Here is a 26,107-nt window from a genome sequence, read left to right as displayed (position 1 = left end):
AAGGCTTAGGGGAACCGCTAGGACTTTAACTGGGTAATTTTCGCGGAGCACTTTTATGCTAATACGTTCTCCTAGCCTATCCCCTGCCCTAACGGCTCGTTCCTTTACCTATTAGTCCCTTAGGGTAACTCTAATATCTCCGCTCCTAAGGTACCGGACTATAATAGCGTTATAAACCTCTTTATAAATCTTTATAAGGACTTCTATTTCTAATTATCCCCTAAGCCCCTCTACTTTTTCTGTATTTGGTTATATTGTAATTATATACCCGGATACTGTCTTTAGGGGGGTAGGTTCCCTATGCTATGGATATATAGCTATAGCGGCCCAGGTACGGTTCGCCAGTAAAAAGGGGTTTTGTTTATTTTTAATTTTACTTAGCCGTTAGAGGATTTAATTAAGGGTTTGCTAGAGGGGCGCCTAAGGTTCGCTAAATTGGCGGAGCTATTCTGCTAGCTGTATTAGTTTGTTATAGCTAACGGTTACTCCCCTATAACTACGGATACTAGACGCGTCTAATAGGCTTTATATTTTATCAGATGCCTTCTTAATAGAGGTCTTTCCGCTTTGTGGTGTGGTATTCGCCCGTTCTTGTTGTGGAGGGCCATTGCTGGGCGTGGTTCTGGTGGACGCGCGCGAGTGCGAACTACCGTCGTTCGACGTGTGCCTCCCCTGCGATGCATGCATCTCAGGGGGATTCTCTGGGTGTTTTTCAGGGTTCTTTTGCTTAGTTTTAGTCTTTTTGGGCCGGGTGCAGCAAGAGCTCCAGTTGGGTAAGAGATAATATAAAGATATAAGTATAGCTAATAAGAGAAATAAAAGAGAATAAGTAAATTAGTAATATTATTAAAGGGGTATAGTAAGAAAGACTATTTAGAGTATAGATGTGTTATAATCTTAATACCTTTAGTATAGAAAAAAGAGTTAATTGCTGAGTAGTTACTTAAATAGTCTTATTTACTCTATTTATATACTTATAAATCGTTACCTATAATACAAAAAATTTGTTACGAACTTTGGATCTCTATTAAAAAAAATATATATATATATTCCCTATTGCTGGCTTGCCCAAATTAGGCCCTTAGGCTTACTGGCTTGCTCGATTACTGATCAAGCAAGCCAAGCAAGTCTGCAGGAAAATAGTGTATCACACAAGTACCATCTCCATAGTTTCGGCCACAGCCTCCCAGTCTGCCGTGGAGTATCTACCAATCACATCATTTGGAAATCCCACAGCTAGCCCTACTCGCTTGTGTGTTCCTATCCTACTTTCGAGCAGCAGAAGACCGTACATTAGGGATGGATATTCCGGATCATTTCTCGCAGGTCTGTGCGATAGAACGATGAGCAGTGTGTAAGATCGGCCGACTTCGATCTCGCCGTTGCGGTCGTAAGTGTCACGGTAGACGAGCGCTGTTGGAGGACCACTAGTGCCTGAGGAGCGAAGACATTTGACATATAGCTGAGCAGTCTCCCGGTGCCTATGTAGTGTCACTAGCATGGCTCTCCCAGAACATCTGAGTTCGCCGTTGCTGAGACTCCCAAAGAGGTTCGACCCAGCTGGTGTGCAGTAGACGCCAAGGATGTCGAGTCTGATGTCGATGGGCGATTCCAAGGCTTCTTTGCCACCGACGAACTCTCTGTCTGCGAGCGGAATGTGTACGGGCCCAGTGACTGAAGCCCAGGACCAAGAGGGCGCACAGTAGCTCAGTTGCCTGCTGCTTGGAGATTGTAAACTCCCAAGGGCGCCCGTTGCTGTACCTCGGGGTATGTGAGTCTGCCAGCACAGCCATACCGCCAGTTCATTCTTCCAAAGGCCAGCTATGTACTCGTCACCGGTGCGTCTCTGCATCACAGCCGCAAGACCCGACAAAGCAGGCAATCGGTCAGACGCGTAAGTCAGGCTGCGCAGCGAGAAGTCGTACACAACTTGGTTCCACCGCAATAATAGTCCATCAAGGACCTCCTTCGCATTTCTACTGGACTTGGCTTCATCTAGCGCGGTTCTTGACGGATAACCCTCTCTGATTAACCTCCTTCTCAGCAGCATGACTAGCGGCTTCTTGGGTCTGACAGAACATTCACAGCGCATATGCGTCGCGCACTCCCAGACCAGTTCCGAGGAGGTGTAATGCAGGATTCGAGGACTCAGCAGCTGCTCCTGCAGCGCCCAGCCTCTCGTGCTCAGCGTATTCAGGATGCCTCCCGGAGTGCCCATGGGAGGATGTGACCCTTCGAGCGGCCAGGCGCCCATAACTCGGACGTAAATTCTGGCTGGCCTGCCCCCGAACATAACAGGCACAGCGGTAGACAAACGCCGATTGCCGCGCACAAAGCACCCGGTATGGCTATTAGTCGAACCGTCTGCGGAAATCGTCACGGTAGCGTTACCGTAGTAGTCGCCCATTCTCCCGGCTTCCTTGTCCCAATCGGCCGATTTTTGGATGATGCAGAGAGCATCGACCCACAGCCATTGGATACCGAGATGGCGAGTTATGACGACTGCATCTCTGATAGTCTTTGGGAGATCCTGTAAGGGAATGCTCTGCCTTCTGTCATCCAGTGTTGAAGGCGTCGTAATCCATGGGTGTGGCGGCCGGCCCCAGCAGTAACTGAGGGCGGCGTACTTGCCCGTCTCACCTTTGCTTTCATACAGGAACGGATCGCGGGCTGATGAACCCACGTGAATGGCTCTCGTGGGAAGTGTCACATCCCTGAGCCCCGGCGGGCAATTTGAATGTTTGTCGAGACACTCCTCCAGCCAATCTCTCGCGAGGGTCATGGCTACAGGTGAGGAGGAGTCTTCTGATACATTTAGGTCTCGACCGATGATCGGCCAGACAGCCGGGTCGCCTTAGGGATTGTTTAGAAATGTCGAGCGAAGGAAGAAAGAAATACCGTCGCCCCTATACTGAGGTAAAGAGAGATTGGTATGGTTTTACACACCGTTAACGCAGGTCAATGGAAACATGCCTACCTGGCTGCACGAAGAACTCCAAGCTCTTGACGTACAACGGATCCTCACCGGAAGAAGTGGGGCCCTTTGGCTCAATAACCAACGGGGTACCTGAACCTTTGGAGTATAGTCGAAGAGACTTGATGTTTCCAACACCGAGGAGCTCGAGATACGCGTTCAATCCATCATGGATTGCAGCGCAAGATCCGCACCCCTTGTTCGCCACATCTTTCAATTTGGCGTATTCCACTTCAAGGCTGAAGATCGAGGTAGATGCATTCCAAAGAAGATTCAGATTGTTGCAGACTATGCAGGTTTTGATCTCGTTTCCTTGATCCATGTAGATAGACGGTATGATGTAGGGAAGGGAAGGCGAGCTTTGGGAAGAGTTTGGTTCGCCAGGCTGAGGCTAAGCCATAATAGGCTTAGAAAAATCAAGAAGCTGGGCTTTCCCATTATCTCGTTCCCATCACTTCAGACTCAGGGATAGCAATAATTATAACTATTTTTTAATACCGCTTAGGCTATCACCGGGAGTCAAACGCCAAAAGCACCCCCCAGCGCGTCCATACGAAGGGGTTTGATAACGCCAGAAAATGCATGCCCGCTGTTTGCCACGAACCATCCGACCTTGCCCTAGCCGACATTAGAAGCCACTCATCTGGCCCAACCTCCTCAAACTCGCGCCAATGCTCTCCCCACCCATCATAGATGTACCCAAAGCCCCTCCATCACCCTTTGGGACGCGGACTTCCAGTGCAGCATTTAGCATGTTGAGACGCAATAGGCGGAGACGCAGAGTGTGGTCGTACTTCTCTGCCATGGCAAGAGCTGAGGAGTGGGCAGCATGGCGGGGGTTGGTCGGCGGAGAGACAAGAAGCTTGTTATCCACCAATTAGCGAACTAGTAAATAATAGTACCGATCGTATGACAAAAACGAGAAAATGGTTAAAAAAGGTTAAAGATGCTGTGTACGAAAGCAAGAAGAATTCAACATACTCTCTCTACAAGGTCAATCCTAGCATCTAGCAATCCTGTATTGATCATATAGATCAGCTCTTCCTCAATGCTCATTCCTTCTCCAGTCATCTGGAATTTCTTTGCCATCTCTTCCAACGTGACACAGCTAAAGGGTATAAAGTACTGCACAATACTCTTGCTGCGAATTCGTCCATAGATTTCCCTCACGCATGGTGCTAAATATACATCCAGTAGGTAATCTGTACGGTATGCCTCTAGAACTTCGAGACAAGCGCTATATTTGGAGCCGCAGAAGAGAGAAATAGCGCGCCGGATATGTGGCTCCAATTCCAGAAAATTACGGAAGTCGTTGTTGGCGAGTACTAACTCTTGAAGCTCGCTGCGATCCATTGAGGCAAGGGCGCATAGGCCACCATAGACGGCGATATCATTACCTGTTAGGACTTCTTTTTGGAAGCGGATGCCGGCTGCTGGATCTGCTGACAAGAAAGCCGGGGATGTTTGTAGAAAAGCCTCCGCGGCTTCGCGATATTGGCCGCAACACATGTGAGCCAACCCACGGCATGCTGAAACTATGGGCTCTAACTTGGCCCTTTCCTCGCCCTTTGGGGCCTGTGTTTCCACCTTGATGAGGTGGGATTGAGCCCCGATCCAGCTCTTCTGCGCGATGCTAACGAAGACGAGACGCAGCATCATGTCAGCAAGGTGTTTGGCAGACGTACAATGTTCACGCATGCGAAAGTAAGCCTTGAAAGCATTGGAAAGATCGCCAGTGGCATAGTAGTGCTGGCCAAGATCTTCGTTGCCCATCTGCAGGATGTCCAACCGTCAGTTACAGCCCTTTCTTGGCCAAGGAAAATGTGTCCATCCAGTATTATATGAATGTGAATACTAACTCGTATGCTTTCTTTGATCAAATTATTCTTATAAGCTTTCAACTCATGCTCAAGCCTTTCTGTCTCTTGTTTCACCTGCCTATTCTTCTGCTCCACCCAGCTCAAGTCTGGTATTCCCATGGGATCATTGGGCAGGATATTGTGTAGACATTCTACAACTTTCAAGTATGCACTCGTGTCCTTGCCCTTCTTTGCCTCAGTGATGGCCATGCGAAAGGCGTCGACGGCGAGGTATGTGGAGGTAGAGCCGATGAGGGCGAGGCGGTCAAGGCGTGTTCGGCCTGGGAGATAGGATAAATTAGCAGCATATTTGACGTCAGGAAAAGGAGTTTCTCGCCTTCATAGTTGGAAATGTAGGATTCTAAGTCAAATTTCGGAGGGTCTGAAAATCGATTAGAATAAAGTTTTGGGAGCTCTTAGAGCTATTGGAACACAAACCCTTCACAGTGACCTGGTTTGAAACCCTCCGCTCAGTAAAGAACGGAGACTGCTCAACGTTGACAGCCATGGCGAGTAATCCACAATATACAGTGTATGCTTGTGGAATAGCGAAGGACTCGAAATTGAAGTTAGAGATGATGTTGGTGCCTGGCATTGCACAGAAAACACTTATCTTATCAGATGGCCGGGCAACCACTACCCGCGATAAACTTCCCCGCATTGGGTTTCAGGCCATAAATTTGATTTATTCCGTCTTAGAGTGCGGAAAAGTTCTAATACCACTTCATTAATTGGAAATATGGAGAGCATTACCACCTCACCCGCCACTCTGCCTAGCCTTAGTTAGTCTCCAGAAACTCAACTTATTTTAGCACTGGAACGATACACGATTGTATTTTCTAGTCTAATACTTCCAAGTCTTTCCGTCGTTCAAGCAGTCTATCATTTATCATCGACCACATTAACTCGGCCTCTTTCTTTCATTGAAACCAAAAATCGCGATATTAAACGCTCTCCCTCTCTCGCACCTCTTTCCGTTTCTCTTCTTGCATCTCCTCTGCCGGCCGTATCCACTTCCGAAACACGATGGTCAGCACACTTCCCGCCGCAATTTGGAAAGCCTGATAAATAACCATCGGAATCTGTATTTTACTTTCATTGGCCGCCGCCAAACCCACATACATCACACTCGACAATGGCACCCCCATCGCCGGCGTCTTCGCAGGACAGCAATAGCAGCAAGCTATCACATCTTGCTTCGGCAGCCACATCAAGGAAGTGGCAAAACAGACGGAGAGCCAGAGGGTGAATAGCGCGATCGATATAAAAACAATAAAAACCATATTGTCCCGCTTGACGCTGTTGAAAGCACCACTGCCAAATGCTTGGTCGAATGTCTGCCAGATGATGGTAAGCAAAGCCAGCGAACCTAGCTTGCTGAATTTCCAGTCCGTGAAAACTTTCTTTGTTGGCCCAGGAAAGAGATTCTGTACCACCTGTCCGATGAATAGGGGGAGGAATAGTGAGAGCCCCAGCTGCTTGAAGACACGTCGGTAAATTTCACTGTATGCGCCGCCAGCTGAAGGGAGGACATGCGTATACCAGGCTCCGGTGGAGGAGTACATGGAAAACAAGGCAGGCGTCAGAAAGGGGCCCAGGAAATTGCCCAGTGTTGACTGCACGACTGTGAGAGCGGTGTTACCGTGTGCTTGGCGAGTCATGACTACATTTGATGAGATAGTCGTAGGGACACAGCCAGCAAATATCATGCCTATCAAGAGCCACGGATCCATGAATGTCTTACTGATAGCACAAGCGCTAACTATACCAAATGTCGTCGCGGAAGTCATAAGAAAGCATTGTATTTGGACAAATAGGTGAATCTTCCAACGAGAGTAGTTTGCCAGAAGAACTTTGGTGGGAAGCGTGCAACCGGTGATGAAGAAGATGATAGACACGGTGAGGTAGGTTACAATTTTTTCCTTGATATGTTGGTGGGATGGGGGGACTTGGACTTGGCTGGAAATGGCAATGAGAATGCCAAGGGTAGTAAGAAACCACTGATCCTGGAGAAACCAGACTACTGGGTCGATATACATCTTCACTCTCGAATTTTTTTGACCTTCGGTGGAATTTTTAGGGTTCTGTTTCTCTGATGGTTGGTCTTCGGAGGCTTGCTTGTTCCCAACTCTTTCTGGACGAGCAGGTAGAATCTGTGATATAGCCATTTTAGATGGCGCACTCGCAACAATTTCGGTATTCAAAGAGCTGTTACCACTTGATCTTTCGATATTCGAAGTTGTAATTGATGGAGTCCTAGGAAGTTTGCCACTCTCATTGTTGTTGGAGGACATATGGGCAAGTCCCAATGTCTGATATGAAATGTTTTTGCATCATATAGCAGAAGTATCTGGGTATTGGAATTTCAGGAGAAGAGGGTGCGAAAATCTTGTTGAGTAGCCGACCCTTAACCGGGAATAAGATCGGCACGGGTTTATCACAAGCACATTTAAAAGCAAAAGCGTCCTCTTTCAGAAGCACATATATATGTGGGTGCTGCATAAAAGTGGTATGGTGAGATGCCTATGAGAAGCATCCATGAGTTCATACCAGGCCTGACCCACCTAGAGAGACGCAGTGAACGTCCCCCGCAAACCCCCGACTAGCGTACGTGCGTACCTAGCTAGCACAGCATCGGGTAGCAATCGATAAAGATCGGTAGCCATCGATAAAGATTACGTTGGGAACCGCTATATATTTTTATGTCAGGTAATAACCTTTTAACCCAAAGCCGCAGTTATGCAATTGATTTTTCTCCCTTCCTCCTACTTCTCAACGATCCTAGGACTCCCGCTTCTAATGCGATTTGTCCTTCATTCAAGGTCTTCACGCCTTGTCTACTAGACAATTACCAAGAGAAAATTTTCTATATGCTCTAAGAGCTGGTTAAAAATACTTTCTCAGAACAATTGCATATCTAAGCTTAATCATGTGCCAAGATATTCCGTCGGACCCCCTACCACTTACTGCCCCTTGCCCTCCCGAATTGGTTTCCAATATTTATCACTCTCCTCAACAACTTCTTCCTGCATCCCTGCCACCGGCCCCCAGATCTGCACATCCTTCTGACCCTTCTCAAACAAATCTTTACACGGCCAGTTCAATGTGAAATTTTCCTCGTTCCCCTTACCAGTTAACTCTAGCAATTTCTCTTCGCTCGCTGCGTACACCACTCGCCCTATGTTTGCCCAGTAGCAGGTAGCCGCGCACATAGCGCAAGGTTCCCATGTAGAGTAGAGGGCACAAGTCCAGAGGTATTCCGGCGTAAAGTGCAGTGCAGCGAGGCGCGCTAGGGAAGCTTCGGCATGCTCGACGTGCGAGATGGAGAAGTGGGTAAGCAGGATTTTGCTGTTATCGGGGCCGATAAGAACGGCAGCAAAAGGCCGCTTGCCTTGTGAGGAGGCCAGTCTCTGCACTCTGAGACAGGCACTAAGACCCTGGAGGGCTATTAGGCCATGCTTTGGGAATATTGTCATATTTTCGGAAAGTGTATTTCATGGAGCCGACAACTCACTGTATTGATCTGCTCCGCTGTCGGTTCAGGTGGTCGTAGGGGAAAGAGCTTGGACGTTGTAGTACGTGCGGTTGAAACCATGGTTTTAATATGAATAGGCTTCAAATCTAACCAGGCAACGGCGTGAAGGAAGCTTGGTTAGAGACAGTTGAAGATTTCCTTATCTAAATAAGCTGCAGCCAGCCCCCTCGTACAGGTATGTCACAAAAACACTCAGATCCCACTCGCGTGATGCAGCGGAATGATGTCATTTGGAATATTATCTATCCAACAGGACTCGCAATATTCGAAAACACGAGCACCTTTCAAATTGAGCATTGTCACTCTCATTTAAGGCTATACTTCTCGATCATCCATTTCATACCATTTGTTTCCTCATAGAAAATAAAATAACTTTCTCGGTTGTTCTTTTTCTTCTTGATTAGCTTGTAAGAGTACGCCAAGTGCATTCAGCAAATTCCTATGAATACACATCCTGCTATCAATCTATAAACATTCAACAAGTGTTGGATAGAGGTAAATGCTTTAATTTCGCTTGGGGCAACACGCGGGAGGCAAAAAACCTGGCACTGCAAAATAGTCGTCTTCTTTACAGCTTATAATATAACAACCATAAAAGATATAAAATAATAAAAACATAGGCGGGGGTGCATATAATCAATATAGTCGCCCAAAATTGGTGATTATGATTGTATAAGGACTCCAATTCCGAGCCGCCCAGCCTCCGGGTATATGAGTTTTCTTTAAACCAACACTATTGGCAAAGGTGATATATTATAGATGGTTGCTTTTTGTGGTCATAAATGGTGTTAAAAGTTTTAACTTGGTCCAAGCGTAATAGTTATGTGCATCCCTGAACGTAGGTATAATATTTTAAGGTACTTTAGCACCTTAATATGTTTACAATTTAAAAGCCTACGTTATCATAGCTGAATATATTGTCGAACAGAACGACCAAGGATGAGAACTCTCTGTCGATTGAAGCTGGCTCTAGAAGCTATCTATATACATAAGGTAGGTGGCAAAAGACTGACGGCGATGCTGACGACGATATGTAACTGTTACTCAATTGCCACTCGGTCGATATTGCCACTCAGTCGGTGATGGGTAATGAGTAAGTAATAGAAATAGGCCGATAGGTAATGGAAATCCGATTCAGGTCGACATATATCCATAGAGTTGAGTGACATTACGTTCTCTGTGATTTCTGTGGTTTGCAGGGTCACTTTTTCCGGCCACCTGTGTGCGTAAGTATATACGATTACTGCATAGTTTTTGAAACAGAGGTAGTTGAGTTGCTACCTGACATGATAATTGTACCTATATCAGAAGATCTTTCCCTTCAAGTCATCGTTCCGGATTCTCAGCAGTTTCTTCATGCCACGCATTAAGAACGCCTTCTTCCACGTACCCCATATGCGGAGTCAAAAACACGTTACTTTTACCCTGTTTCCCCAATTCTTCGGATCGCCGTGAGCTGTCCACCGGCAAAGGCTCAATTTCAAAGACATCCAATGCAGCACCTCTTATCCTACCTTTCCGTAGTGTCTCTAACAGTGCCGTTCCGTTAATCAATGGCCCACGAGACGTATTAATTAACAACGGGGATTCCTTCATAATCTCCAAATCCTTCGCACCTAGGTTGTAAAGCACAGGCCTTCTTCCATAGGTATATAGATTGGCCCATAGCCCTCGAGTCTTTAATAACTTAGGTAGGACAGACGGATAGACAGGTAGCTTTTTCTTCAATACGCTCTTTTCTTCTCTTCTGACTGACTGCTTTTCTACTGACTTATTTTGACCGACTTTAGCTATTAAACCCTATATTAAACTTGTTAATAGAGCCGACTCCTTAATTAGGCCTAGGTCGTAGCTGTTCACGCCAAAATAGTGTTAATATTCGATTATATTCTCTAGCAGACACTCCCTAATATATCTACCTTATAAAGTGTTGTGAGTAGGTTTGCGGGCCTTAATGTAGTTACAAGCTCCGTATCTGCATGGAGGCAGAGAGCTTTAAGAGGAGCTTCGTGAGGAGCTTTGCGGACAAGCTTAGGAGTAAGCCATGCACAAAGCTCTATAAAAGCTCTATACATAGCTCCGTATATAGCTCTACCAAAGGCTTTGCAAGGGTTCTGCCTACGCAGTATATTGGCCACGCAGTAGATGGAGCACATAGAGCGCAGGCGTCGGGGTCTCCCCCTTAAAGCTCTACTCGAAGCCCTACACAGAGCTCCAAAGCTTTAATAACATGCAGCACTAATATACTAGGAGGGCTGGACACAAATACCTACACAAACACCTATACAAAGAGGGGGCATTATATGTGCTGGCATTCGTTACGTCGTAGAACAGTCACATAATAATCTCATACCAACAGAACAGGGAGCAGTTTGGAAAGTTCGTGAGCAAATGGTAATAACCCAGCCAACGCCATTATTCTATGAACAAAGATAGTGACAGGTCGGTTTATATAAAAAAATACAGGAGAATGGATCCAAAGAAAACAAAAGCGACATTATAACTGGAAAATATTGCCATGTAAGGACTAAATGATAATATCACCCCCAAGACTCCCCGTCATTCATACCGTTAACATAGTGCAGGCAGCAGCGATACTAGTGGATCTAGGAAGTTTCCGCACAGGTAATGGAGGTGATCTGTTCTAGTGCCCCATTGTTGAACACGGCAGTCGTTGCAAGCGTGAAGACACCAGCAACATTAGACGAGAAGTTTGATGTAGCCATACAGACAACGTTATTTTGATTTTTTGCGCCGCTGACAGACGCAATCGTAGCAGAAATCAATTGGAGATCAGTATCAGCAACAGTGCCAAGGACAATCTCAAAGTCGCTTGTGAAAGTATCTGGTGCAATCTCGAACTGAAGGATTGCCTCGGGCTGGCTGGTTGGAGGAATGGAATTTGAGTTGGTCCTTCGAGTTATAGTTCTGGGCTTGGCTGCGGTGCTGGTATCCTCGCAGCTGATTGAAGTGACTGTCTGGAGCGAGGAGAAGACGGCATCCCGCTTGGCAGTGAACTGTCCAACGACGGAAGATTGATCGAGGGCTTTGCAGATAATAGCCGCTGGGTTCGCAACGTCTGTGGTGGTAGCAATGCCAATGGATAGCACTTCTAACGGGTTGACATCAAAATCGATGACGGTGCCGATAGTGATCTCCGTGTTGCTGGTAAATGTGTCTGGCGCAATTTGAAATTGGAGAATGGCCGTACCCTGTAGGGTATTTTGGCGGCGAGAAGTGCGGGAAGCAGGAGCGGCACTAGCAAGAGCGCAAAATGCAAGGACGGATGCGACAATGGAGGACTTCATTTCGAGTTCGGGAGATTCTTGAATTTAGTCTGGTGATGATCGAAAAGCGGGTCAGTTGCGTAATAAGTAGAATGCTAATGAAGGTGCAATAACTTTAAGGAATAAAGAGGAATATAGAGATCAAGAAAACGGAGAAGGCTGTAAATGTCAGATGATGGGAGGAGTTGTTGAAGGATACAAGAGGCCATTTATATGTCTTTCATTCGTGTTACGTTTCCTTGAATTTTGCCGTACGGCAAGAGAAGAGGCAAGTTGCCAAATGACTAGAGTTATTTCGAGAAACAGGTAGTCTTGGTAAGGCTTGCATTGCTTATGCCGCTTTGATTGCCTCGACTGCACTGCCCTGACAAACTCTATGGTATTTTTTGCTGGATAGGCACGCTCACCTACGCTGGGCCAGAGCAAAGAGACACCGGAAGGTATCCGTGCCGTGCTGCCTGTGGTACAAAACGGTAGACATTTTATAAACACAAATAAAAGCATAAAACATAGGCCTAATAAAAGAGCACTATCCGTAAGAGGAGCGGAATATTCTCATGATGAGAGTCTGTAAGTCGTTTCCGGGGATATTTTCAGGTGTGAAGTTGCTCAAGCCACAGCAAAACCCAGATGGGATCTTCAATTAGCGCTGAGTGGCGCTCGGCAGCTGGCGAGACCATCTTCTCAACGTGTTCGCGCCACTCGTCTGACATTCATCATCGATGGAAATAGAGTGTATGTGATACTGTTGGCAGAGTCTTGGTGCAAGGGGCGAGGAACGGATTGACCGGATTTACCAGGGTGTCGTGAATTTCTGACATGACTTACGAGAGAACCTTATTTCCGGTCGCTGAGAAAAATGAACTCTGCATGATGAAGGGTTTGAAATGAGGATATCTCCGTAATGATGTAATCTCGAAAACAATTTGGATACAGGTGACTTTTCGGCTTCAGCAAAAAATCCAATGGCTGGAGCATACAATTAGTGCTATTTTTCGGTTATGCCTTCATGGGTACCGGCAGCCATTTTAGCAAACTCTAAGACAATCGATGTAGACCTTTTAAGAAAGGATCATATGTTCTTACTCAGATAAATTGGTAAAGGACCTCTAATGTATCTACTTCAAACACCTACCCAAAAATACATAAGGCGTGGCGGTGACTGAACGGTGGAGTAAGGTTAGATTGTGTGTACGCCTATTGTCGGCGATAGATGAGGATGTGCTAACAACCATTCGCGGATGCTTTTGGGACGAATTTAGAAACAGTCCCAAATTAGAGCATATTAATCAGTCTATGAATTGGATTGGTGATAGGCGCTACGTAGGCTAACATATTACAAAAGCTAGAAGCTGCTGAACGTTTGCAGAAAGGAGATGAGCAATGCGGAGTGCGAAGAATGTATGGAATGGAAGTCAAATGAGAAAGGGGCCATATATAGGAGCTCTCATATAAGTTCGCCTATGCGTGACATTACAAATTAAAGTGGGTGTGGAAACAGGAATTGCAATTGTGCCATGTTGGAAGTGTGCTCTGGCACAAATTTTCGGCATAATTCGGAACGATGTAGACTGTAGTGGACAAATTTAAGATAAAAGGCACCTATATTCTCAAAGCTATTGGCGAGATTAGAGGTAGATGGGCGTACTTGATGCCTATCTTGGTCCTAACGTAATGAAGAATCCAGAGACCAAACACTAATGCTGGGAAATTGATTAATCGCATTTGCTCTGAGCCACGTAGGAGCTCATCGACAAGCAGCCACCATTGCCTCCTTCAGCATCACTGGATGAGTGCTCGTAAGCTATCTTGAACCCCATGAAGAATTTCCGCGGGTTATTGCAGGGCTGTGGAACGTGGGCCGTGGACTACTGAATTTGTTCTTTTGCCATGCAAGCACCGTTGGCTGTCAGAGGTGCATTGCGCAGGACGGCGACGTTGGGGAGCATGTGGCTCGCGTTCCATGTTGGCTAGGTCCAGCCTGAAGATGCAGATGGAGGAGGCTGAAAAGAGAAGACGGCAGGCATCCCGGTAAGGCCTCGTGGGCGCAGAGACCATGGCCGGGCACATCAAAAAGGGGCAAAGTGGCTTCCAAAGTCGCGCGCAACAGGCTCATCGGGCATGGACGGGAGCGTGTCCAGGCAGCCTCAAAAACGTGGCATCCTCGCGAGCGGAACGTTGTGGTGGTTCAGGTGCCGAATCAGGAGCCGTGAACACCGTTCAAAGCAGCCGCGCCCTGATAATCAGAACGCCCCCTACCCACCAACGCAAAGATTGGCGCATTCAAACACGTTGCCCGTTGTCCGCGCTCCTTGCCGTTGCTGTGTGACCGTTTCAGAAAAACCTCTCCCACCACGCCTACTAAGCCCCGGACCCAGGCAAGACACGGCAAAGACACGGCCGTCGCACATGAACAGGAGCAAAGAACTAGACCCGCTGCGCCATCGCCGACCTGTGCTTCCTAAGCTTTCCGTTCTTCCGAGCCCGCCGGTCTCTGCGCTACCCCCTTCGCACCCTGCTCACTGCAAACTCCTCTCAAGATCCCCCTTGCCGATCGAGCAAAAGCCGGGGCTGTGAAACGCGAAACGCAAGACGGGACCGAAACGGCTGATCCTGACAAGGTCGACCTTGACTCTCAAACCCTTCTTCCTTCACCCCCCATTCTGCAAATACCCGCTCTCAACCAGCAACCTCACATCGTTGACGGTTTTCTGTGGTTCGTCGCTAGGAGACATCAACCTTACCGTCATTCCACACATCAGCACCAGAGCTTCTCAGCGTCCAACGCCCAAGCGTAAGAGTCGCAAGAATGACCAATTCTCTTGAGTCGTCGAGGCCAATCCTCGCCAATGTAAGCTTCCATCTCAACAAGCATCATAGCTATCAACGCCGTCTCATGAGCTCTTCAACTTTATCACTTACTCCTCTCACCACCTTTGTTCTTGCTGAGCGCCTCGCATCTCACTATTAGCCGTCCAAATCACCAAACTACTTGACTAACCCCCATACAGTCCTCCAACTATCGCGCGAGTACTCGCCTCTCAACGTATTCCGCCACGCCAACCCTGACACCTTCAATCGCTCCTTCACATTTATCAACCGCCTCATCCACAGCCGGAGATCCCCGAGCTGCTGCCATTAAATCCTGGAACGCTGGCTTCGAGCGGCTGGAAGATAAGCGGCTACAGCAACAACGCTACATCGTCTCCACAGAAAAGAATGAAAACATGAGCAAGCTTGCGCTGGGTGCAAAGCTAGAGCGTGCGCTAGGACGGCGGATGACTGGCCAGGATGCGGTCTTTGTGCCGAAGCATCGAAAGATAGAGTCGACCGATGAATTGGACGAAAAGAAGGTCAGCCCGTAAAGTGCTATAGCTAATGCGGAGCATATAGTATTGTTATGAGAACCGGACGGAGCTGACGGGCTTGGCATATTGGGCGTAACACTGCATCGTTGAGAGGCATGGAGAGGATAGGGGGATATACTTTTTTCCTGAGCGCATTCTTTTAAGTTAAGCAGAGTGTGAAATGGTACTTGATGCCGTCACTTGCCATATTAATGGAATGATGGATAGATGATTTTTGGACGAGACATGGGAGACATTAGGCTACTGCTGTTATTTCCTTACGCCTTCTCTATCATGCTTCTTCGTTCTCATCGTATTCTCTGCGCGACGCCTTGGTTTGCTTTGTAGTATTTTTTAGCATCTTCCTTCATAATGGCAGAGCATGGTTTTCTTCCAACCACAATCACAAAGACTACTCTCTCATGGCTTGGGACACTGGATCTGATGCGTTGTTAAACGTCAGTCATTACCTCTCATTCCCTACGCTGTGAAATATCCCTATCTATTGCTAAATTCATATTGGGTGGAGTGAACGCTGCAGTTTCTGATTCAGCTCCGTGCCCCTTTACAACAACTCTTGTATTTCCCCCTCATTGCTCTCATAAACTTGAAACCGGGCATTACTCATCAACCCCGCAAATTCAGCGACCCCCTCATTCGTTTACATATCGCCGTGACATATTCTCCAGCCCATCCCTTCCAGGGACCGTCTTTAAACATTCCACCAACCACGATCCGCAGGATCCGAGCAGCTCTACTCTGCACTATTCTCTTACCTAGCTTTTCGTGATGACCACGAGAGGGCTTGGACTATCAAGCATTATACTCCACCCACCTGACCATTCACTAGTTATGGTTAGCGTCAAGGCGTGCAGAAGGGCATCAGCGGAACGGCCAGATCGACATGCCGATCGGAATTAAATCGTCCGCTGGCGCGACGTTTCCATTGACTGTAGGCACCGCTGACTTGACATGAAAAATGACTGTGGCTTCGGAGGATCAGAGATAGGGTTCGTGTTGCGTGGCGTCAATGGCGCATATTGCTAAGCGCTTTGCCTGAAAGGCACAATGGAATAAGTCAAAAGTGTACCAGCACGCACCTCCCGTTCCCAGGCGGCAGATACAAAGACTTCTGAAGAGGCAGGTTATCTCTAGATGTCTGATATAATACCCACTTAACAATTACAGATGATGGTAAAAGCAGAGTGTCTTCTATTACCTTGAAATTTGAACAACCCACCTAAGTTGATAGGCGTTTTTTGCGGAATTGTCAATAGACAATATTAATCATACTGAGCAAAGAAATGGAAAGGTATCATGAAGAATTTGTCCACCATGCCTTGCCGCTCTGATCAAATGTATCCACTCTGCTGATGCGCATGCTGCGCCTGCTGCGCCTGCTGCTGACCCCACTGCTGGGAGTGTTGCGCCTTTTTCATCTGCTCCTCCCACTGCGCCACCTCCTTGAGCTCAGGTTCTGAGGGCATGTTGACCACCATCAGATAGATGACATCCTACCATTCATTGTTAGCCAGTCTGCACACTAAAGGGGCTCTCAATTTACATAAACCTACCTCTCCGATTAATCTTTTGATACCACTTTTAGCGCCTCCAACACCTCCCCCATTACGCCCAGCCTGCCTTCTGGTACGAATAGGTAGCACTGTTGCTGTACCGCTGCCTCCCTTCTCCGTAATTTTTTGTCTTCCCTTGTTCAGGTAACCTCCCGTGAGCAGATTCAATGGCCCACCCTTGTGTATAGGATGGTTCGGATCCGCGAATATGCTCGAAAACTCTGGCTTTGGTCCCACATTTAAGGCCGAATTTGGGTTATTGTACTCGAATTGCGCTCTCGCCTTGCGATCCTGGTAATCGCGGATGAAAGCTCCAGCACGCTTGAATGCGTTCTTTTTCTGTTCGGGATCGGCAGCTTCAAGGGTGGGGAAGATAAGGGGCGCGGACTCAGGAAGTTCAGCATCACCGTGAGTCTTGCCGCTTGCGGTACGGAATTTGGAGCGGTCGCCGCCGTTTCGTGCGTACACCGATTTGAGGATGTTAGTGTTGACATCGACAGTCAAGTCTGCATCATCGGAGTTTGGCTTGTATGTCATTAACATAGCGTAGAGGCCGTGGGGTTTGAAGAGCTCCTCGTTCATGCGGTCGAGGTATTTGTTAATTCTGTGTGGTGAGAATGTAGGTCAGTATGAGTTATTGGATACATTGGTCATGGTCTAGCTCACTGGCTCGTGTTATGGAGTCGTCTACCACCTTCGATGCTAGTGTGCACTGCAAAAGCACTGTCTCACGAATATCAGTATTATCCATATCCCACGTGGTTGGTGTTACTAGGCTTACGCGAAGTGGACTGCAGGGTTGATTGAAGCAGACGCAATGGTGTAGGCGATTACGCTTGTAGCTATGGCAATGTTGACTGCATGGAAGTATCCTCCGCCCTATTGTGGAGACCAGTAAGTCATCTTCCAAATATAAGTAGTTTCGTGACATACACTAGAAGTCGGTCTTGAGGAGTATAGGAGAGCTCACCTTGATTGATTTGGTGTAGTTGTCCAAGAAGTCCAAAAAGGTTGCTTGGTCTATACCGCAGTCATTCAATGCTGGAGCATATGCCCGGATGAAACCCTGAGTCTTGCTTTCCGGTCTCTTCTGTGGAATTATGACAGGGCAAGGTAGCCTGCCCGAATCTGTGTAATATTGTGGTGGAGGGTGCCGTCGTGTGAAGTCATCAACGAGCTGGTCCACAGTCCGGATCTCTCCACTAGATTCAGTGGTTAGGAGCTGCTCTTGAGCTGCATCCCGAGCCCACTCGTCTCCGTCTGATCCGTACGCACTTAAATCAGAAATGTTCGATCCTGAGCCATTGCTCCGTTGTCGTCCTCCCGGGTAGGCTGGGGGCGGTGCGAGCGTCCCTTGTGGGAATGGAGCGGGATTTCCGCCATAAATCGAGTCACTCTGCTCACTATGCATGGGAGAAGAAGAGTGCAGCGCAGGAGACTTGCTGCGCTCTTTCTTTTGTTTGTGATGTGCATAGGCCTCAGTACCTAGTCCGATCAGAGCGGTTGCTCCTTTCACGAGTGGTCCCATGGCTGTTGCAAAGAAGTGTTGAAGTTGTTGTAAAAGGTATGTCTCAGGTGTTGAGAACTATGCTAGGAAAGTCCGAAAGAGATATTGTTCAGAAAGTAAACGGTGCCGGAGAAAGTTGAGGGTAAAGGTGAGTATGAATGAGGGGGCTACACTGAAGAATCCTTCACACTTATAACTTTCTTCACAGATTGGAAACTGTCTACAAAAACACAGCCGCGAGGCACAGCTGCCATAAATGCCAGGGGAGGCGATCATGGCTATTGCGACGTGGAGATGGAGGCTCTCTTGCTATTGTATGACATGCATCCGGCTCATGCTAGAAGCCCGTCAGGCCCTTGTTTTCGGACTAGCCAGCGAATAGAGAAGTTCACGGTCCGAACGCTGTGGCTTGTCCAGCAGAGAGCCTTGGTGCCATCGGCTCTGGAGAGTCCGTCGGCGTCTCAAAGGATCTGAATCCCTGTATACACGTTAGACTGTGACGCATGTCGGGAAAATTGGCGGAAGACTGACATGGGCTCCCGGTATATGGGGCTATGCACGTCCCCTTTTGACACTAGTACGCATTCCTTATACTTCATCGCAATCCGAATACGAAACGTCTGCAAAAATACCGAATTGGGACTCTAGAATTCCACAACCCAAGAAGTGCATCATTGGTGCGCACACATTTTCTCGGTCGCTCCACTAGTTAAGTTCTTGGGTTCCAACTAAATTTACTTCCCATAAAGCCACCCAAAGTTGCTTTGGCATCCTTGAAGGAGATGAATTCAGAGATGAAGGGAGAGGCAGGGAGTGGGCTTGAAATTTCGAGGCATTGGATAGATGAATTCGCTTAATCTTATCTCGTTGGTGTGCACGGACGAACTGCTCGTTATAACCAACGAATTCTCCACAAAGGATCTGAGAGCTTATGATCGTAGCTTTAGTGGTAACCAAATGTTTTAAAAATAATTTTTTATCCTGTTTTATAAGCTATATCTTAACTATAATAGTTATAATATATATACTTAATATATGTACTTTAGGCTCGGGTACCAGAGAATTCAAGGGGGTATAGGGAGCAGTATGCACGTGCCCCCTTCCCTTCAAATCTCCAAGCGTCAAATCCAAGACACCAGAATTTGGCGATCAAGGGTATATCATACATCATGATTCCCATTTTCGCTATATGAAGGATCAGAATAACATTTGAAGTAGTGCTATCCGACGGCCCATTATTAGCAAGAGAACATAATCAACATGAATTCCATCACGCCTAGCTTCTCCGTAAATATGGTTGTTTCCTGGTTCGCTTACAAACGAACCATCAGAATCGCTGTCCGTAAGTCAGATCAGCGAAGAAGCGGATCCTTATGAGCGCGCGTGCTTATTTTCAAATCCGAAGAGCTCTAAGAATCAAAGAAAATAGTCAACGAAGGATTCTAGACGGGTAACTTTTGCTTATTCCAATTTTCCTATCTATGTGGCTAAATATCGTTCGAACTTGTCACTACTTAATCTAATTCAGATCTGTCCAATGGGACCTTTTCGGGATTTGATGAGAAGCTCCTGCGCACACCATTCAAGCGACATTTTAATCAACAGGCTTAGTGCTTGAAGAGATTTGAAGAGGGAGCTAGTTCCATATAAGTTTCCGTTCAATATTGGTTTAGAAGAAGATGGTGATGGCGAGCAGGACGGGAGCGTTGGCGCGAAGTCGATTTCTGCCTACCCGGCCTGAATGGGCCCGCCCTAGTGAGAAACGAGCACCGACCAGCCCCAAACTCCTCGAATATTCTTTCCTCACGAGCCGCTTCTCAGTCTCTCGCACACCCAGAACCATACTCTACATCTTGACCTCCTCCTCTTCGTTAGGGAGCTTTATTTCCTCTGCTACCCATTCTTGTCGCGTATTTCCCCTGTCTGGCTCTTACACTCCCCCGAAACCTGTCGTCTCTCGCCGAAGACCGAACTTCATCGCCTCCCCTACGAATTCTACCAGTATGTATCCGTCCACAACCCAGCAATTCCATCTTACCCAGCTAACATTTTCTGTATCCACTCTAGAGAGCTTCAGCCATTATAGAGCTTCTTCTCAGCGCGCCTTACCTTCGTATACCCTATCGCCGGTCATTTCGTTTAAATCCATCTACCTAATATCTTCTCCTCATCAAAACCGTCAAGATGGCAACGCCCGAACAGCCCTCTATGCCTGTTAATGGTAACTATGCACCTCACCAAGCGCAGACATATGGCAGCATGGATAGCAACTACAACGCTGCCAATGCCAATAGCGCCAGCTACGGTGCAGCCCCATCAAATACTTCCAGTCATGCGGCTAGCGGGAATGGTGGAGCCCCCGAAATCCCCAAGGATGAGGTTGGCTGGTACTTTGTCGAGCAGTATTACACTACTCTTAGCCGGAGCCCCGAGAAACTCTATGTAAGAATTCCATCTCCGCTAGTAGCTGCGTACAGCTCATAGAGTAACTACTAATATTTTCGCTAGCTTTTCTACAACAAGCGCTCGCAGTTTGTCTCTGGGCTTGAGGAGGAGAAACTCACAGTGTGCATCGGTCAGCGGGTATGTTCACGAGCAGACGGTTTGGGTGACAAACAAGGTCCAAGCGCTAATAAGTAAATTGGTCCTTTAGGCTATCAACGACCGCATTAAGGAGCTTGATTTCCATGACTGCAAGGTCCGCGTGACCAATGTCGATTCTCAGGGCTCTGACCAGAATATTGTTATTCAAGTCATTGGCGAGATCTCGAATAAGGGAGAACCTCACAAGAAATTTGTGCAGACGTTCGTTCTTGCAGAGCAAACTAACGGATACTTCGTCCTGAACGATATCTTCCGCTACATTGCGGACGAACCAGAACTAGAGGAGGAGCAACTGCAGCAGGATCCGTCTACAGTCCCAGCTGGTGTCCAAGAGCCTGCCACAACTTCTGATGAACCTGAAGGCGAAATCCTTAAGGACAGCTCTGAAATCCCTACTGAGGAGGATATTGCCGAAGTTGACCATAAGTTGGAAGAAGTCGCTCGGCAGGACGAGTCGACTGCTCGTGAGGCTTCGCCGCCTCCTGCCGAAGTCAATGGCACTCCAGTGTCCGAGGCCGCTGAGGTAGCCGATGTGGACGAGGCACCAGCTGCTGCCGTCTCTATGACTGAGGAGACTCCGAGCAAGGAAGCCGACGAGCCTGTTGTTGAAGAGCCTGCTGAAGTTGAGAAGCCTAAGGATGCTGCGCCAACCCCACCTGTTATGGCTCCAAAGCCTGCCGCAACGCCTACCGCAACTACACCCGCACCGCCAAAGCCCGCCGCTCCACGCACATGGGCAAGTCTCGCCGCGTCTGCTAACCGCGTTGCTACTCCTGCTGTTCCTGCTCCTACCACCGCTTCTACCCCCGCTCAGCCGAAAGTTTCTCCGGCTGCTCAGACACAATCTTTTGCACCACCTGCTCCCGCAGCCTCTTCTTCTACCCGCGAGCCTTCACCAGCCAACAGCCAGGGTGATTCGACTGGATGGCAAACCGCTGGCCACGAGCACAAGCAGCGCCAATCCCGGTCTCAAAACCAGACCCCTGCTGGAGAGGTACAAAACATGCGAGCATACATTAAGAACGTTTATGATAGTGTTGATGCGGATGCGTTGAAGGCAGCTCTCGCTAAGCATGGGGAGATTGCTTACTTCGATGTCAGCCGTCAGAAGGTATATTCGTATATATATCATCTGTAACCTTTGCTAACCGCACGTCCAGAACTGCGCTTTTGTCGACTTCGCTACTCCTGCAGCTTTCCAGGCAGCTGTTAACGCAAACCCCCACAAGGTTGGTGATGACAATATCTACGTTGAAGAGCGTCGATTGCGTTCGAATCAATTCCCATTCCAGCGCGGAGGAATGCGTGGCCGTGGACAAGATCGCCCGGGTGGCCCAGGACGTGGCGGCTTTAAGAACGAAGGAGGACGTGGTGGCTTCGTCCCCCGTGGTAGAGGCGGAAATGTCACTCCTCGCGCCCGTGGAGGCCCCCAGGCCGCATGAAGAGGAACATCCCCTTGCGAACCACTAGTAATACTTAACATCCCTTGCCTCTCCTACCAAGCCTCAAGCGCATTGCGGACATAACATCACCTCCCCCAGAAGTTCTGTGGTTTCGCGGCAATTACGAATTACGGCTTCATTTGTTTGTATTCTATACTGGTTCCTCTCTTCACGCTGCCCTGTCTAAAAGTTGCCGATTACCTTTCGACAAAAAGTTTGGCTGTTTGCTCACTACCTAGTTTGCAGCACCGATAACCTTCTTACCCTTAGCATAGCGAGTTCTCATTTGCATCTTCTTTTTATACCTTTTCCTCATCTACCTGCCGTCAAGGCTTCGCCTCTGAGGATATCTTCTTCTTGTGCCTTTTCTCTCTTTTATTAGTCTTTCGCATTCATGTGGTTGGCTATCCGGGTGATTCCCCGCCTAGGTAGGAACGTGGATGTAGTTTGATAGGGTCGCGATCTGCAATATATGGTGGTATGGCATAACACGGACGGTTGAAGAAAAGAATCGGGTGTTCTTGTCTTTTTCGGGTGCGGCGAACGCAGGCAGGAGTCTTTTCTTCTGTCATGTTTGCTCTGGAAATTTCTATGGCAATATTTATTTGGAGGAGACGAATAAGCAGGCTGGTGGAGGAAGTTGGGAAGCTGCGGGATGGGGACGGACAAGCGGTGCTGTAATTTAGATGCTTCTGTGTATAATAGACGCTGCAGAAAATGCATTTCTACAATGTCATACGTTCGCTGTTCAAATCCGAAATATCTCGCTGGCCCGACTAGGCGTTGGTCGAGGTGGGAGGTTTTTGGGATACTTAGGCCGTCTTCAGGAAGGGAGGTGCTGGCCCTGAGTTGTCCCCTCCAGCCGCTTCCTGATTAGGCAGCCTGCAGGTGACCAACCATCATCATGCAGCCTTTCACACTTGGGCCCGCCATTTGATACCTCTCCGTCACCTAGATCCGCTTTCCCACACTGTACATTCAGAGCAAATTCTCCCCCCTTCTCCCGCTTTGCTCTTGGTTTTGCTCATTCTCTTTCTTTATCTCTGCTGATCCCAACAAACCACTCAGACGTGGCCGCCCCGCCCTCGTTTGGCCTTGGAGGGGTGCACTCCAATCGCACCATCATCGTCGGAGTACCCCGTTATCCAGCTGGCCATTGCGAGCCTGAGGAGCACCCACTCACCTAGTATTGCCAAAGCTGTGCCTTCTAACCCTCTTGCCGCAAATATGAGGCCAGCAGTGGGCGGCGACGCCCTTCCTCCCGTCAAAGCGAGATCCCGCAAGTCCAGCGTCGCCGAGCATTCCGCAGCTCACGTCTCTGCAGCCCATACCGTACCCACCACTTTTTTCCTGCGTAGCGAGGAGGAGATGGAGCAATCTCTCGCAGAGTCTACAAGTTCTAGCTCGACAAGCAAGCAGAGGGATAGCACATATGGCGTCCAAAGCTTAGCAGATGCCCTGGAAACGGCTTTTGGGGATGGAAATGACACACAAGAGGATGCTTGCAAGGAAGGTACATCGGGGTTGAATCGGAAGGATGGCGAAACAAGTCCTAGGCCTGCTTCGAAGAGTTCGGATAAGGTACAGGATATGAAACCTGACTGTCTGGGTTCGAGAGACACATCGCCCAAGAAACACCACGTTCAGCAAACTTCCCAGCAGACATTCTCCACCCCAATAACACCGCTGAATGCCGATTCACCAGTTCCGGGTTCTGTAGTTCCTAGTACACCGAAGTCAGTATCCCTGAAGTCATTCCGCCTGTCGGATGAAGAGTCTGGGCTCGATGAAGCTGCCAGTCAAGCCATCGCATCCAGCGGCGAAGAGGAGGAAGAAGACACACAGATCGAGGATTCGGGTAGCTTCCCTCAGCTGGTTATGCCGAGTATACAGATGCCTAGTCGAAGGCCATTCACTGCGAAGGGTAAGAACATGGGGAGGTTGAAGGTACTGATTGCGGGTGAAGCCGGTAAGTCTCTAAGTCTCCTACAACAGTCAATCGTGATATTTGTGCCCTCAAAACTGACCCGCATGTGCTAACTATGGTGCCCGCAAGGTGTCGGCAAAACCTCCCTCATCCGCTCTATCGTTCAATTGTGTGAAGATATCGTTCATGTCGATCCATTATCCCCAACCCAATCAGTGCTACAATCCTCTCCTCCCCCAAAATCGAAGTCCCGAAGGAAGAAACCGGAGGTCAGAGGCACAACAAGAATAACAGAAGTTCATGCGAGTACAAGAGCATATCCCTTTTGGTGGGCAGATATGGAGGAAAATCGAACCCTCCGGAGACGAAAGAGCGGAGGGGACACAGTTCTCGAGCGGAATTTGTGTTTCATCGATACCCCAGGATACGGCAAAAGTACTTCGTGCGTAGAAGATATGGATCCAGTAATAGAGTACATTGAGTCCTTGCTTCACCGAAATGCTTCGATAGATACTGTTAGTGATGGCGACCTGCTCAGTGTCCTAAGTGGAAATGGCGGGGTGCAGGTCGATGTTGTTTTCTACCTTTTATCACCTAGTAGGTGTAAGAAAAATCTCGCATCTAGTATATTGACTGACGTCAGAGCAGACCACGACATCTCCAAAGATGTAGAATATATGCGACGCCTTTCCTCTCTAACGAATGTCATCCCCCTCATTTCGAAAGCTGACACGCTTACGCCTTCTCAAATTGTCTCGATTAAGACCTCCGTGCTCGCTCGTCTCCAATCTTCCTCTGTAAAGCCTTTCTTTTTCGGTAAAGCTCTAGATGATGCGTTACTTGCTGTCCAAGGGCTCTCGATCTCCCCTCCAAACTCCTCGCCCGATCTTAATATGAACGAAACTTCGGAATCTTCACAAAATCAAGGTTACTTCCGAGCCCCAACGCCTCCGTATGTTATCTCTTCTACTCCCGGGTCGGATAGCGAAACAATGGACGCATCCCTTCTCATGTCTCCCGATTACATTCAACCGCTTGTACCGTCTGAACTCGCTGTCCTTATAGCCCAGGTCTTTGATCCGGACGCCATTGCGTGGCTAAGATACTCAGCGGCGAAAAAATTCTTAGCCTGGCGAAATAAGACTAAGTTTCCGGGAGACTCAATGACTATGCACGGGCACGTCCAACAGAGGGGCCTAAACTCGCGCAGTTCTTCACTAGGCCTGAATACAGCGGGCTTCAGTGCCAAGAGCGGTCTTCAAGATCCTTTCAGCCGCCTTACAACCGCCCCTACCTCTTCCACCTCCTCAATACTCTCCTCACCTTCTCCCTCAGGCGTTCTCGTACCTCATCCTCATTCTCCGTTCTACCTTTCTCACCCCAATTCCAACTCCAATTTTCAATCGCCATTCCCGGGCTCTTCTCCTTCACTTTCGCATACCGCACTCGAAGGCCTTGAAGGCCCTTCGGATTTCACGTTAGCGCGTTTAAGAGATCATACTCAGCGCGAAGAACGTCTAGCACAGATGCGTTTGGCTAAATGGGCAACTGATCTGCAGCGGAGTCTACGGAACGAAAGGGAAAGATTTGAAGAGGTCCAGAGGGGAGACAGGGCAAAATGGTTATTAGAGCGTGTGGGCGAGGAAGTAAGAGGTGGAAGTATTGTTCCATCTTCCTCTCCCCCTTCTGGAAGGGCGGATTGGGCGGTGGTTAGACACGGAAATGCCAAAAGTGCAACAAATTCGGGCCAAAGATACGTAAGAGCGGGGAGAGTAGATTCGAGGGATCCGCTTGGCTTATGTGATTTGAGTGATGAGGTAAGAAGAAGAGGTTTTGTGGTATTCAAAGTTTTAGGGGGTATGAGCGTGCTGGGTGCAGTGGTAGTGGCGGTGGTTCGGGCCTGTGGAGTTGAGACAGGACTGCAAGAGGGAGGGATTTGGGGTTGGTTTGTTGGGAGTGGGGAGTGAGTAGACGTTATTCACGAAGGAGAGGGAGTTGCAGGCTGAGCTTGGATGAGACCACAAATTCGAGCACGAGCAGTCAGGCACATG

The 26,107-nt window shown here is 48.2% G+C and overlaps 9 protein-coding genes across 9 annotated transcripts; 3 read left to right on the top strand and 6 right to left on the bottom strand.

Annotated features, from left to right (window-relative positions):
• Positions 1-1,147: 1,147 nt before the first annotated feature.
• Positions 1,148-3,296, bottom strand: K441DRAFT_700866 (HET-domain-containing protein; the record flags this gene model as incomplete). Its single annotated transcript, XM_067653289.1, has 2 exons — positions 1,148-2,853; positions 2,978-3,296. The coding sequence occupies 2 exons, from the start codon at positions 3,294-3,296 to the stop codon at positions 1,148-1,150; spliced, it is 2,025 nt and encodes a 674-aa protein (XP_067497453.1).
• Positions 3,297-3,319: 23 nt separating this feature from the next.
• Positions 3,320-5,401, bottom strand: K441DRAFT_669877 (COP9 signalosome-like protein complex subunit 1). The gene is made up of 5 exons (XM_067650195.1): positions 5,272-5,401; positions 5,171-5,215; positions 4,834-5,114; positions 3,956-4,747; positions 3,320-3,836 (listed from the first exon to the last, which is right to left on the bottom strand). The coding sequence occupies exons 1-5, from the start codon at positions 5,339-5,341 to the stop codon at positions 3,603-3,605; spliced, it is 1,422 nt and encodes a 473-aa protein (XP_067497452.1). The 5' UTR covers positions 5,342-5,401; the 3' UTR covers positions 3,320-3,602.
• Positions 5,402-5,626: 225 nt separating this feature from the next.
• Positions 5,627-7,106, bottom strand: K441DRAFT_669875 (uncharacterized protein). Its single transcript, XM_067650194.1, has one exon. The coding sequence runs from the start codon at positions 6,999-7,001 to the stop codon at positions 5,778-5,780; it is 1,224 nt and encodes a 407-aa protein (XP_067497451.1). The 5' UTR covers positions 7,002-7,106; the 3' UTR covers positions 5,627-5,777.
• A 612-nt stretch (positions 7,107-7,718) lies between these two features.
• K441DRAFT_669873 (cytidine deaminase-like protein) lies at positions 7,719-8,509 on the bottom strand. The gene is made up of 2 exons (XM_067650193.1): positions 8,348-8,509; positions 7,719-8,270 (listed from the first exon to the last, which is right to left on the bottom strand). The coding sequence occupies exons 1-2, from the start codon at positions 8,426-8,428 to the stop codon at positions 7,797-7,799; spliced, it is 555 nt and encodes a 184-aa protein (XP_067497450.1). The 5' UTR covers positions 8,429-8,509; the 3' UTR covers positions 7,719-7,796.
• Positions 8,510-10,696: 2,187 nt separating this feature from the next.
• K441DRAFT_669872 (uncharacterized protein) lies at positions 10,697-12,068 on the bottom strand. The gene has a single exon (XM_067650192.1). The coding sequence runs from the start codon at positions 11,674-11,676 to the stop codon at positions 10,975-10,977; it is 702 nt and encodes a 233-aa protein (XP_067497449.1). The 5' UTR covers positions 11,677-12,068; the 3' UTR covers positions 10,697-10,974.
• Positions 12,069-14,464: 2,396 nt separating this feature from the next.
• On the top strand, positions 14,465-15,020 carry K441DRAFT_682200 (uncharacterized protein; the record flags this gene model as incomplete). Its single annotated transcript, XM_067651551.1, has 2 exons — positions 14,465-14,506; positions 14,667-15,020. The coding sequence occupies 2 exons, from the start codon at positions 14,465-14,467 to the stop codon at positions 15,018-15,020; spliced, it is 396 nt and encodes a 131-aa protein (XP_067497448.1).
• A 1,120-nt stretch (positions 15,021-16,140) lies between these two features.
• On the bottom strand, positions 16,141-18,342 carry K441DRAFT_622037 (uncharacterized protein). Its single transcript, XM_067645994.1, has 5 exons — positions 17,547-18,342; positions 17,358-17,455; positions 17,243-17,299; positions 16,577-17,180; positions 16,141-16,516 (listed from the first exon to the last, which is right to left on the bottom strand). Exons 1-5 carry the CDS (start codon positions 18,102-18,104, stop codon positions 16,355-16,357), a joined length of 1,479 nt encoding a protein of 492 aa, XP_067497447.1. The 5' UTR covers positions 18,105-18,342; the 3' UTR covers positions 16,141-16,354.
• Positions 18,343-19,889: 1,547 nt separating this feature from the next.
• On the top strand, positions 19,890-22,457 carry K441DRAFT_331977 (uncharacterized protein). Its single transcript, XM_067641223.1, has 5 exons — positions 19,890-20,084; positions 20,151-20,525; positions 20,592-20,666; positions 20,737-21,798; positions 21,848-22,457. The coding sequence occupies exons 2-5, from the start codon at positions 20,268-20,270 to the stop codon at positions 22,127-22,129; spliced, it is 1,677 nt and encodes a 558-aa protein (XP_067497446.1). The 5' UTR covers positions 19,890-20,084; positions 20,151-20,267; the 3' UTR covers positions 22,130-22,457.
• A 604-nt stretch (positions 22,458-23,061) lies between these two features.
• Positions 23,062-26,023, top strand: K441DRAFT_622030 (uncharacterized protein; the record flags this gene model as incomplete). The annotated part of the gene is made up of 3 exons (XM_067645993.1): positions 23,062-24,098; positions 24,186-24,653; positions 24,702-26,023. The coding sequence occupies exons 1-3, from the start codon at positions 23,357-23,359 to the stop codon at positions 26,021-26,023; spliced, it is 2,532 nt and encodes an 843-aa protein (XP_067497445.1). The 5' UTR covers positions 23,062-23,356.
• Positions 26,024-26,107: the final 84 nt, after the last annotated feature.

Source organism: Cenococcum geophilum, assembly GCF_001692895.1.
Source record: "Cenococcum geophilum 1.58 unplaced genomic scaffold K441scaffold_77, whole genome shotgun sequence".
In the NCBI taxonomy this organism is placed as follows: Eukaryota; Fungi; Ascomycota; class Dothideomycetes; order Gloniales; family Gloniaceae; genus Cenococcum; species Cenococcum geophilum.
This window is presented reverse-complemented; position numbering and strand designations above follow the sequence as displayed.